General features: G+C 33.2%; 2 protein-coding genes across 2 annotated transcripts; one reads left to right on the top strand and one right to left on the bottom strand.

Annotated features, from left to right (window-relative positions):
* Positions 1-6,080: 6,080 nt before the first annotated feature.
* On the bottom strand, positions 6,081-8,685 carry LOC143543888 (putative E3 ubiquitin-protein ligase BAH1-like). The gene is made up of 6 exons (XM_077036106.1): positions 8,327-8,685; positions 7,894-8,138; positions 6,976-7,233; positions 6,759-6,896; positions 6,626-6,684; positions 6,081-6,543 (listed from the first exon to the last, which is right to left on the bottom strand). The coding sequence occupies exons 1-6, from the start codon at positions 8,565-8,567 to the stop codon at positions 6,438-6,440; spliced, it is 1,047 nt and encodes a 348-aa protein (XP_076892221.1). The 5' UTR covers positions 8,568-8,685; the 3' UTR covers positions 6,081-6,437.
* A 2,241-nt stretch (positions 8,686-10,926) lies between these two features.
* LOC143543887 (uncharacterized) lies at positions 10,927-12,559 on the top strand. Its single transcript, XM_077036105.1, has 2 exons — positions 10,927-11,087; positions 11,658-12,559. Exon 2 carries the CDS (start codon positions 11,670-11,672, stop codon positions 12,288-12,290), a length of 621 nt encoding a protein of 206 aa, XP_076892220.1. The 5' UTR covers positions 10,927-11,087; positions 11,658-11,669; the 3' UTR covers positions 12,291-12,559.
* The last annotated feature ends 139 nt before the right edge of the window (positions 12,560-12,698 follow it).

The raw sequence follows: 12,698 nt of genomic DNA, 5'->3' as shown, positions 1-12,698 counted from the left end.
CTATATGCATCACGTCGAGGTTGTGTCGAATCAACAACTTATCCCAATACGGGAGCTCCCAAAAGATGCTTCTCTTTACCCAATTATGTGTAATCCCAAAACCAGGTGGTTTTGTATAAAATTCACTATTATGAGGTTCACCCTTATAAACAATGGGCAAATCTTTTACAATCTGCCATTTTTCCTCTCCGGTTGGCTGTGGATACATCTTACACTCGAAATTGTTTTGTCTTTTAAAAAGTTAACCTTATCTTTCAAAAAACTATGCCGAGCAGGAAGATGTTGTCTATGACAGTCAAACCAACAAGGTTTCCCTCCAAACTGAAGCTGGAATGATCCTGATTCACTCGAGCAATATGGGCAAGCTAATTTACCATGTGTGCTCCACCCAGACAACATTGCATAAGCAGGGAAGTCACTAACTGTCCATAGAAGTACTGCTCTCATTTGGAAATTGGTGCGTTGATGGGCATCATAAGTTTCAATACCATGGTTGAACAAATGTTTCAGCTCGTCTACCAAAGGTTGTAGACAAACATCAATATTTTGTCCGGGACTCTTCGGACCAGGAATGATCACAGGAATTTGTAAGTATTGTTCTTTTAAGGCCAACCAAGGAGGTAGGTTGTAAACCGAGATAAACACCGGCCAACATGAATATGGGCTCCCACTTGTATTATTTGGGCTAAACCCATCAGTACACAACCCAAGACGAACATTGCGTGTCTCTTTTGCAAAATCAGAAAAGACCGAGTTAAAATGATGCCACGCTCGACCATCACTAGGATGACTCATCTTTTCTGATGGATTACGATTTGCGTGCCAAGTCAAGTGTTGAGCCGTCTTTTTTGAATAGAACAGTCTTTGAAGCCTTGGTCCAATTGGCATGTAGGTCATCGCAAACTTAGGAACCTTCTTCCCCTTTTCCTTATACCTTTCTTCTTTACACACTTTACAACGATCAAGATCAGCATACTGTCCATTAAATAGCATGCAATGGTTTTGGCATGCATGAATTTGTTGTGATGGTAACTCTAGTGGCTTCAACATCTTCTTGGTCTCATAAAAGTTGGTAGATAGCTTGTTACCATCAGGCAAAATTTCTTTGATAATCGGGAGTAGTTTATCAAATGTTGAGTCGGAAACATTAAAATCTGATTTCCAATTCAATAATCTCGTGGTGACAGAGAGTGTGCTAGCCTGTTTAGCCCCCTCCCATAAAGGCTCGTTGGTTTGCTCAAACATTTTATAGAAGGCTTCTGCTTTTTGATTTGGATCTTGTGATCCTTGCTGATAATAAGAATCATGATTCTGATGCATGCCTTCCATAACCATTTCATCGTATCCGGTATATTCACCAAGATATTCATCGGCATCATCACCCACATGTTGAGATAGTACGGGGTTTGAACATTCGTCGATGTCCATAGCTTCATCGGGATACCTTTCACCATGCGCGTGCCATAACTGATAGTCTTTCATGAATCCTTTGGCAAATAGATGAACTTGAACATCAACTCTCGTTTTGTAGTAGCGATTTTTGCATTTTCTGCACGGACACCTAATTTTTCCATTTTCTATGTTGGTTGCATTTTTGTATGCAAAATCCAAGAAATAAGAGACTACTTGTTGAAATCTCAGATTGAAAGAACCATTTGTATTGGTTCTCATTGTATACATCCATTCTCTTTTCAAACTCATTTACTTTTACCTATTAACTATAATTCCACTAACTGTTAGAACTTAAAAATAAGAATACATATACATACTAACCTAACAATATATACATACATATATGTACTAACCTAACATTAAATATATACAAATAAAACATGTTAACCATATCTATATAGACATACATAGGCCTGTATGTTGCCAATTTGACTTTTTTCAACATATAGTTACTAACCTAACATTAAATATATACAGCCATATCTTAGCCCTGTAGTGCTCGTGCTGGTTAAAACTTTGTGCCTGCCACGTTAACCGTTTTTATAACTTTTTTCAACATTAATTATCCATTATAATACGAGTTAAACGAACAAAATAAGTTCTATATGGTTATAGTTATTAGTCCAATTCAGGGGTAAAATAGTCAAAGTACAAATAGCTTTATACCCGTTAAGTGATTTCAAAATACACCGCCTTAAAAATAAACTAACTGCTAATGACCGACGCTGCGTAAACTACAAACCTGGCCTGGTACCTTTTAGGATTTGTTTATATAGTTTTACCTAATGGGAGCTCCTATGGTTTATATATTAAAAGGTAACTGTGCACCAAATAAAACAAATGAAGCAAATATTTTTTTATAGTTTAATTTCTGCAAAATATCAATAAAATAAAATTGCTACGGCATAATTAATCTTAATTGTTCAAAAAAGAAGGCACAAAATCAACATATCCAGACTAAGCTACTGTAGAATTCAACCCTACATAGCTTATTCACAAGAAACTTAGAAATCTGTTATTAACAAGTTATTCGGCTACTTGATGAACACAACCAAGAGACGTACCTCGAAAAGGATTATGCCACAAGAAAACCTCAAACGATGTCCACAATACAGTGCAGCGAGATAGGGGTTCGATGGTAGGAAGAGGCGGCAAGGGTTTTGTGAACTGACTTGAAGACTCCAGGGTTTTAATTTTGGGAGAGACTTTAGCGCCAAGGGTTTTGATTTGGGGGAAAAGTTAGCGCCAACTGGTTTTTGTGTTGGGATGTCCAGAGTTTTAAGTTTTTCACCAGTTACCTTTATAAATATTATTATACAAATCACAACAAATGGAGTTGTGGTTCAAGTGGTAAGCTTTGTCTAAGTTGTTGGAGTAGATGCTAGTTCGAAACCCACCTTGGACGTTTTTTTAGAAAAACAATGTTATTGTTATTATATCGGAAATCTTCATATTTTCCGAATACTTTCCGACAACATAAATAAAAATATATATTAACAATTACAAAATGAAAGGAGCTTGTCCATATTTGACGGAAGTCCTACAAAAATATAGAAAAAGATAAATATATTTAGCAAACAAGCTATAGAATTATATAAACTATACGAAAAATATATATGAAACTCACGCACTTATACACGTCGGGGCGCCTATACTCATACAAATACGTATAATAGTCAGTGGCGACTCTTAGGGTGTGCCAAATGAGCGACCAGCCGTAGCACTTTTTTTTAGGCCATAATTTTTTTGAAAAATTATTGATGTTATAAATGTAGAGTACCCGAATGTTTATAATCTCATTGTTTTATAATACTCAAACACCTTTTATAACCACTTTTTTAGATTACCCAATGACATATAGGTCACTAAAATTTGAAAAAGACCAAGTGCTTTTAATTAATCAATATAAATTAAATAACTAAATAAATAAAAGAAACGCATAGGCAGGATAACATCAAAATGAATATGCAGAAAGAGTTTTTCGAAATTATAGTTACTGAAATCTTATTTTCGATCGACAACCGTTGATAGCTATCGAGAACGGAACATTAGAGAGCATAAACTGCGAAGAGTTATTCATCAATTCGCTATTGAAAATGTTATGAGAGGTTCATAAATCCTTAGTTAGCTATTAGCCTATTAAGTATATCATAAACTCATTCTAATACCATGATTTTGCTAATTGTTATGTTTATCGCTATAACTCTGTGATTTTGCATACACATACTAACACACACGCAAATGTGCACATACATACACTCACACATACGCATACACACATAGACAATCTTACACATGCATACGCACACACACATACACTCCTACACATACTCCTTCATATACATATACTAACACATGCACACACACACACAGTAATACACACGTACAGATACATGCACTAACACATAAGCATACACACATAAACACTCCTACACATACATACGCTAACACATATGGATATACATACACTTATAGCAGACACTCATCATACATATGCCTATACTCATACACATGCGTACAATAGCACACACACTAACACTACACTAATAAATACTTATAGCAGACACTTATCATTATAGATTATGTTTTAAAAATTTATATAAAATATTATAACTTATAATTAATATGTTTATATACTAAAGTGTTAAATTATTGCTACTAGTAAATAATATTCTTTTTCTTTTTTTAAATATCGATTAGATTTGTTAAAAGTTTAATAAAATAAATAAACTGTTTTGATATTTGTCGGAAAATTGTCGGAAACTTATATATTTCCGACAATATTCCGACAAAGGTTAAAAAAATCTTAATTTTTCAGTTATTTTGTTGATAGATTAGATTTATAAATGATCATAATATATAAAATAACAGTATTTATATTCTTTGTCGGAAAATTGTCGGAAGTCTTTTAACAATTTCGACAAGTTTCCGACAAAACAGAAAAAGTATTGTTATTTTTCTTATGTAACCCATTAGATTTAACTTAGAAATTAATGAATGGCAAATTTGTCGGTAAAATGTCAGAATCATTTGAATATTACCGACAAATTTACGAGAAAATTTTATTTGAAGGCATTTTATCGGATGATTGTCGGAAAAATCATTGTTTTTTTTTGTACTTTTTTTTGTCGGAAAATTTCCGCTGAATTGTGAGAAATTGAGTTTGTCGGTATTTTACTGAAAAAATGTGTAGGAAACTTTCCCCTTTTCTAGTAGTGTATATATATATATATATAGATATCATAAGAATTATTTACCTAGTTCTCTGCAAAACCACAAGATGTAAGATAAATATGTATAAATTATGGAGTGAGAAACTGTTATGCAAATTATTGAATTACTAAAATAATAGTTATAATAAAAAAAGAAAACACAAAATCAATTATAAATAATTAATTGTATCAAAATCGGTTTTTAAATCATTTGAAAGGAAATAGTTGGTTGTGATTATAGAAAACATTAATTAGTGGGGTTATGATTCTTGAAAATATTATTAGTGAATTATGTGGTAATTATATAGGTGGAAACCGGATGACTTAGAAACCTAAGTGGACATGCTAGTTAAAGGTCATGTGGATATCATGTATTGCTTTAATAGTATAGTAAGATTTGCAAGTACTCTTGTGTTGGTCTAGAATTTAATTGGTCACTATGTTTAATTTTTAAATAGAATTGAATTATTATCCTCTTAAACTGTTAACTATTGGTGAATATTATTATGCAAAATATATCAAGTTTTACTCATTAACTAATTTTTCATTACATATATACAGTGATACAACAATCTGCTAACTAGCTTTAAACCTTGAGTCTCATAATAAATTCCTAAATGCACAATTCCTCTATTTGAAAATTCCTATAAATACACAATTCCTTAACTTGAAAATAAATAGACCCGTTATATTTCAAGTCGAAATATATATTAATAAATCAGTTTTTATGAATCCAGATTGTTGAATGTGCACACTAAACTTTATGCATTTCTAAATAGAGTTGTAATGATCCATTCCTACTAATTATCAACTAACATCGAATCCTAATAAATAATAATGTTTTCATTTGTAAATAGCAATGTACTTTATTTTGTTTTTTACCAACTTCATAATTAAATTTATTTTATCAACATAGCAGGTAGAAATAAATAATAATGTACTTTATTTTGTAAATAGCAATGTACTTTATTTTATCAAAATAATAATGTTTTATTTTGTTGTGATGGAAAAACCTTGTTAATTGTTAACAAACTTTACCTCGAGGACCAAAGACAATGTGTAACAAAAGTACGAATGACCAATATAGAAATAGTAGCTAAAGGATGAACAATAAAACTGAACGAGAACACCAAAGGCATTGTTCAACGATCTTCAATCCCTGGACCAAAAAAAACGAACCTCCAAACCCCTAATTAAGGACTACACGAATTCAAGCGAGCAAATATAAAATGAAACGATTGGTGGAGATTATGCAGTAGCTGATTACTTAAATTTCACGGTCAAGAGTCGATGGAAGAAGATTATATAATATGTTAACCCCCCCCCCCCCCACCACCACCACCACCACCACCACCACCCACAAACACAAATAATTCTTTTTAGCCCAAGTGGTAAAACCGGAAGAAAACCTAAGGTAGACAGTTTTCAAACTAGAGTTTTGGTTCTCAGTAGTCGGTTCAGTATGAGCCCAAGACCGACTTATGCATGCCTTTAACATCGGCTATGCGATCACTAATCATACATATATACCCAAACTAACCAACGCATCCCACAATCTCCAATTAACTCTAAAACATAAAAATAACAAGAACAAACTTGTTTTAGTTGTTGCCAAACTTAGAATACCAAATACATCCTTCATACAGTAAATTAAACATTCATTCCATGCTAAAAAACAAATCTCATAGGTACTAATTGGATAAAAGATAGCCTAGATAGGTAAACTAACCATTTCCATTTTTGTGTATATGATCCATATAGGATTATCAATAATTAAATTCCTGTAAAATATCTTGTCTGTGACTCCCAATACAGTTTAGTTTGCTTTGTAACTTCATCATGTTCTTCTACAAGTCTTTCTTTCCATTGTTCTTTAAACCTGCAAATCCCATGTAAGATTCCTTATAACGCTAATCATTCACGAGTTTTTTTTTTAACTTTAGTATAACATTACTACTTACCGCCGCTTCAAAAGTAAATCGAGTTCACACATGCTCACTGCATTACCATATACATCATCCTGCAATTGCATAAACTCGCTTACTTACCGATGAATAATTGATCTAACAATTTATTTATTTATTTACCATATACCTCTCTGCAAACTGGGCACTTCATTTTTGGGCTTGCAGATTTAAGCCCTTCAAATATTAAAACCGATGCAGCCGAACAAGCACATGACTTGCAAAAGATATGCCCACAGCTCAAAGCACACGGATGAAAAACAGTATTCTGGTCATCAAAATGATATTAATGGAAACGAAAGATGCATTCAGTCTACAAGATTAATAAGTTCGAATCATAACCGTACCAAACAAATCGGGCAAGTGAGATTATATTCCAAATTTGCATAACCTTGAAGCACTAATCTCAACACAGGTTCTGAATCTGCAATGGTGAGATCACAAGAGAATGGTGGTATGTGAAGCTTGTAGTCAATCATATGGTTTGATTCATTAAAGTTGATAAAAAAAGCCACCAGTTCAATCAACCATGGTGACTGTGATATCTCCAAGTGTTCAGCCTGCAACTTGGACTTGAAGTTCATACCACTCACAGATTTGTGCACCTGCCAAAGCAAAAGAGCAAAAATATTTAAGAAACACCATGGGATTTATTTGTATCAGTAGGTATTTAGCATTCATTTAAATAGTTTTAGACGTTTTCTTAAGTTCTTGGACACCTTTTGAGCGATCCACTAACCCTGCAAGAAAACTTATTCAAGCAACATTGATAAACAACGAGAACTAAAAGTTCCAAACCAAAATGTTTGGTTAAACTAAGTGTATGTAACCAAATTTTTGAGTTATTTTTAATACAATTTTCACGGATCATTGACATATCTATATCTCCTTTTTATGAAGAGAACCTTATTTAGATAAAAAAAATTGATAATAAATAATAAATAAGAAATAAAAATTCGCTTTGAACAATAGATGTCTTACATATCCAACTATAACAATGAGTAGCTTTTAAAAACGACAGTTTAAAAAAAAACGTATTCTTAAAAATTCTTGAAAAGGAACTTGACACATCATCATTCACCGGTATACATTTTTTCACCAAACTCTATGAAGTTCGCTTGACACCTAGGCGAATTCGCCATCGCCTAGAAGTACAACAACTTAAAAAATAAAACCACCTAGAATTAATCCAAAATTCCCACAAAATGAGTATCCAAAATTTAGTAATTTAAAAACAAAGTGCTATATCTTAGTAAGTAGCTTACTTTATCATATTTCTTAAGAATTTTCTTAAGAGCAGTAGCATTCATAATAACATAGCCAATCAACATTGTCCCCTCGTGTGCAAGTGCTTGTTGTTCATCCTTGAAACAGTGAAAGAAATGCAGTAAACATCTATGCAAACCAGTGGTGCAATGAAGATGCACAAGATGCCTCACTCTTGAACTAAAACAACAAGCTATATCTGAAGCTTCCTTCATTATCTCACCAAAAAATATCCGATCACACCCTAAAATATTAATATCCAACAAAAAAAAATCAATGTCATATATATTCAATTCTCTTCGAAGGGTACGTTCTCTTTAATTAAACGACTTAGTTTTACTGTTCAAAAAGGCTATGCACAGCTTGTAGCGCGTGTACCTTTTCATTACGATATAAACATTACTTTATAATGAAATATTATAATAAACTTACGTTGGCAGGACTTATAATTGCAACGAACATCTGAAACTGCATTATTATTATTATTATTATTATTATTATTATTATTATTATTATTATTATTATTATTCTGATCGTCGGAGCAATCTTGACAGCGGCATGTTTTGAGAACCTTTTTAAGGCGCTTGTACTGGACATGAGAGAACTTTTTGGGATCGAAAGAGTTGAGTTGTTCATCGTGAAGATACTCGGAAAACATCTGACCAAACTTCATGTTGTAATTTGCAGGTGATGAGTGTTAGTCGTCAATGGAGGCGGTGGAAACCCTAGATATAGAGATAGCTATGTAGGTGGACGACATTTTTGATATTTTTGAGGTTGTGTGAGTGATACGGCTCCATGCACTGCACGTGTCGAATAATGCGTTAACCCCAAGCAATATTTTTATTTTCTTTTAATATTGTATTTGACAAAAATGATAAATCTCCAGCAAAATGATGGATTATGGAGATTATTATTCTGTTTTGTTGTTTGGTTTAATTTTAGTTACTAATGATTTGTTGGATTATTAATGTGATTATTATACATACTTTTATAAATATTCAGTTTAAACTACTTTTAAATATAAATGTTTATCATATATGGATAAAGGATCCAACATATTAATCTTTTATCGTATAATAGGTATGCGACATTCAGAAACGTCGATTTTCAATAACCACGTTACGCGAGTCGGTCTCCGTCCACCTTTTCTCCCGTCAATTCCGTCCACCGTCCATCGTCGCGACCATCGTCTACCGCCGTGACCACCATCTTCTTCCGACACAACCATCAATCGTTGCTCACAGGTCAGTTGTCAAATTGAGCAATTGAAATTGAAATTGTTGAACCTAATTGATCAATTAATCTTGAAAACGATCCAATTAATCATCAATTTAAAGCTTCAATCGATCAATTTTAAATTTTGAGTGATATGTTTTAACCTTGAATGTATCAGGATTTAAGCTTAAACGTTTAAGTTTTTTTGCCTTGAACGTTTAAAGATTGTGAATTTGACCTTGAACGTTTAAAGATTGTGAATTTGGCTTGAACGTATTTTGCGTACGTAATATACGTTAAGCGATTATTGTACGCTAACTCCCCCATCATATATATATATATATATATATATGTTATTTGTTTATGTTTGGTTATTAAAACTAAAACAACTAAAAGAGGAACTAAATAAAATGATTATGTTTTTTAGTTGAAGAACTAAATAAGGTAAACTACAGTTTTTTTCTTCCTAAAATATAATTTTCGTCTTTAGCTGTCATTATTTACAGAGAATCAACATTTTATGTTGAGCAATATTTCATTTTTAGTGACATTTAGATTTTCGATTATCTTTTTATAAATTGACTAACTAAACTACCTTACATGAAAAACAATATAACATATGAATAGACCCACTTTATAATAAACTAATTAAAAAGAAACATCACAATATCTTCGTCTTCTAAAGAAAAAAACAATTATTATCATGTGTCAGCAAAATATATAAAAAGCATAAAACTATCATTTTCTTCCTCTTAGCTTGCTCATTTTTGTTCTTGTGATTTTATATTCTTGTTTTCGGTCCAAATCACTCTGTTAGTTCTAGTATGTTAAGTTTGTATGAAATGATAAAAATACTATTTTAAACAAATAGAGTAAATTGTTTTTTTCGTTCCTGTAGTTTGCTCACTTTTGTCATCTTCGTCCACAAAAAGTATTTTTTAGCCATTTCTATTCTCATGGGTCTAAAAGTTATTATCATTTACATCACTTTACTAATACTGGTAGCACTTAATATTGGTAGCACTTGTCAGTTAAGATTTCTAACATTGATTATATTAAGGCTGCTTTGACTTGGTTAGACAAACAACTATTGCAAAACGTGTGGCTAGCTTCTCCATTACATGATGCCCCCTTACATGATCACAGAAGATTGTAACATCTTCCATGTAAGACCCCGTTTTATTTTATTATTTTAAATATACAGTAGCATTTTATTTGAACCGTTAAAAGATAAAGCATAACTTATGCGTGTGCGTGAAACAAAAGGCTAAGCAATCAGAGTTAATGGTTGCCGGAGAAGACTGTGGTTCCGATTAGTTGCAACAGAGTTTTATACTTTTTTTGTTTTGAACTAAAGATTCTCTCGTTGATATTTTTTTTTATTTTTATGGTTTATTATATATATTTTTTGAAACGACTACTTTCTTGTGTGTTAGGCCACCGCACTCTTCAAATTTGGAGAGCTTCGTTGCGTTATTCTGGCTAGACTATGTTGTCTTACCGAGCTTACACTAGCTTTCAGAGTTTAGCTTGGACGTTCCCCCGAAACCATACCACCAGCTGTCACTCTCTAGCGATACACGGTGGGACGAAAACCCGGGTGTGATCAAGATTCGAACAAACAACTTTTTGCAGAAGACCTAGCTCATATCCTTCAATCCTTCATTGTTATAATCCATCAAACAATAGCACGAGTAGAAATTAAACTTGGGTCTCCACCGGATTCTCCACTATGCCACACATGTTAAAACAATATAATAATAATAATAATAACAACAACAACAACAACAACAACGAACATTAATATTGAGAACTGACAAGTGATTTTATGAATCAAAATTGACAAATTATAGATCGGCTAAATAGTTACGAGCTGGGGGTTTTAATTCCAAAAGAGGCTGCAATCAATCAATCAATCAAAACCCTTCACCGGTTTCATCTTCTCCGATCAATTTCAGCTTCCTGTGTAATCTAGGTATGTATGCATGTCTACAACACTAATCCCATTGTACGAGTGCAACAAAGACTGTAATTAGCTCGATTGCTTCACTTATACTAACACAGCTTGTTCTAGTGATCGTTTAAAACATTAGGAAACATTAATTTACCATTTTAATTATTAATCATTAACAAGTTTAGGGGTCTTTTTTTACTGCAAATTGATCTGTTTTTTTTTTAAGTTTATAATAACTACCACTCTACCAATGATTGAAACTTAAAAAGTAAATAAATTGTTAGGGTTTATGTAATCATTGATGGGTTTAAGATATTATTTATTGATTAAGCGATGCCGGTGGCTGTCAAAATAGCCACTGGTTTTGCACTTTACAGCGTCAGGTTCGACATTGATAATTAAGAGTTTATCTTCTTGTGTCAAATAGGAGTTATAGTTAATATGCGTTTTAGCCATCATATCGAATTTACGCATTCTGAGTACAACTGAATTGTTAAATGTATTGAATGTTTTCTATTTAGTGGGAGTTTTACTGACTGTTGTATTAGGTGAATTTTCTTCTTATTGATTTATGGTATATGTATGAAGCAGGTTATCAAGTAAATGATGAAATCAAAGCCTAAGCAACCTTCTAAAAAAAGTTGTACCCAAAATGACCCTGAAATCGAGGAGTGTGTACAAGACGGGTGGGTTGTCGTCAAGAAACAAAAAGTTACAATTTTGATCCCGTCTTTACCCATAACTGAACAATGCACAATACCGTCAATAGCCACCAAAGAAGTCGATTATGTTACACCTCCACAGCCAGAACCATGTCCACCTGTTGCCGTGCCGTTGACCACACCAAAACCCGTCACAACAGTTGCCAGCCCACCAAAGTTGAATGGCATGCCCACACCAAGAAACCCGCAAAACCGTGAACCGAATTACCGTAAACCACTTGGAATTTGCAATGCTTCAAAAGCAGGAAGACATTGCGGGAGTTACGTGTTGGAGAACCCAAAGATGAGGGCTTTGAATCTCGAGAGAAAGCTTCGGAGAGCGGGTGGAATGAACAAGTGGCTGGTGTCTATTGGGTTGGGGCAGTTTGTGAAGCTTTTTAGGTGTAAGCGTGTTGGAAAGACGCAGTTAGTGAATTTGACGATGAAGAAACTGAAAGATATGGGTGCTGATGCGGTTGGGCCTCGGAGAAAGTTGATGCATGCTATTGACTGTGTTTGGTAAATGTAATTGTGCAAAAGTGTTATTGGTGACATGAACACATATTGTTTGTTACCTATAGAGTTTCAGATGGACTATGAGTAATCTTGATACTTTGTTTGAAGCCATCAAAGGTTAATATTAACCATTTCTTTCGTGTCATTCTTTTCTGCATATCAGTACATTATCAGCTGAACTTACTCTTCTAATCATAATGTTTTGATCCAAGTTTCATATGTATGAGCAGAACTCCAAATATTATTAGGATATTTTTTAAAACAGTTTTTAGGTTTGTTATCTTATTTGGTTTTGAGCATTAGCTTTCTTCTTTGACAGCAGTTTTGAACATGCGACATGTCATGTTAAAACGATCTCTGCTCAACATTTCTGGCAAAATCCAGTTTGAATAAATCTTTTGATTGTTCGTCATGC

The sequence above is a fragment of the Bidens hawaiensis genome, unplaced genomic scaffold, assembly GCF_021521415.1.
Source record: "Bidens hawaiensis isolate Kalapana, Puna unplaced genomic scaffold, B.hawaiensis_p1.1 tig00013347_1, whole genome shotgun sequence".
NCBI classification, from domain to species: domain Eukaryota; kingdom Viridiplantae; phylum Streptophyta; class Magnoliopsida; order Asterales; family Asteraceae; genus Bidens; species Bidens hawaiensis.
Note: the sequence above shows the minus strand (reverse complement) of the source record. Positions and strands in the feature narration are given on the sequence as shown.

What these genes read in the sequence shown, in the direction of transcription:
- LOC143543888 (XM_077036106.1), bottom strand. Translation starts at nt 8,567, where the DNA reads ATGAAGTTTGGTCAGATGTTTTCCGAGTATCTTCACGATGAACAACTC. An exon ending in CAATTATAAGTCCTGCCAAC is followed by an intron (nt 8,139 to 8,326) that starts GTAAGTTTATTA and finishes TTAATATTTTAG; the next exon opens with GGTGTGATCGGATATTTTTT. An exon ending in GATTTACTTTTGAAGCGGCG is followed by an intron (nt 6,544 to 6,625) that starts GTAAGTAGTAAT and finishes TGGGATTTGCAG; the next exon opens with GTTTAAAGAACAATGGAAAG.
- LOC143543887 (XM_077036105.1), top strand. Translation starts at nt 11,670, where the DNA reads ATGATGAAATCAAAGCCTAAGCAACCTTCTAAAAAAAGTTGTACCCAA.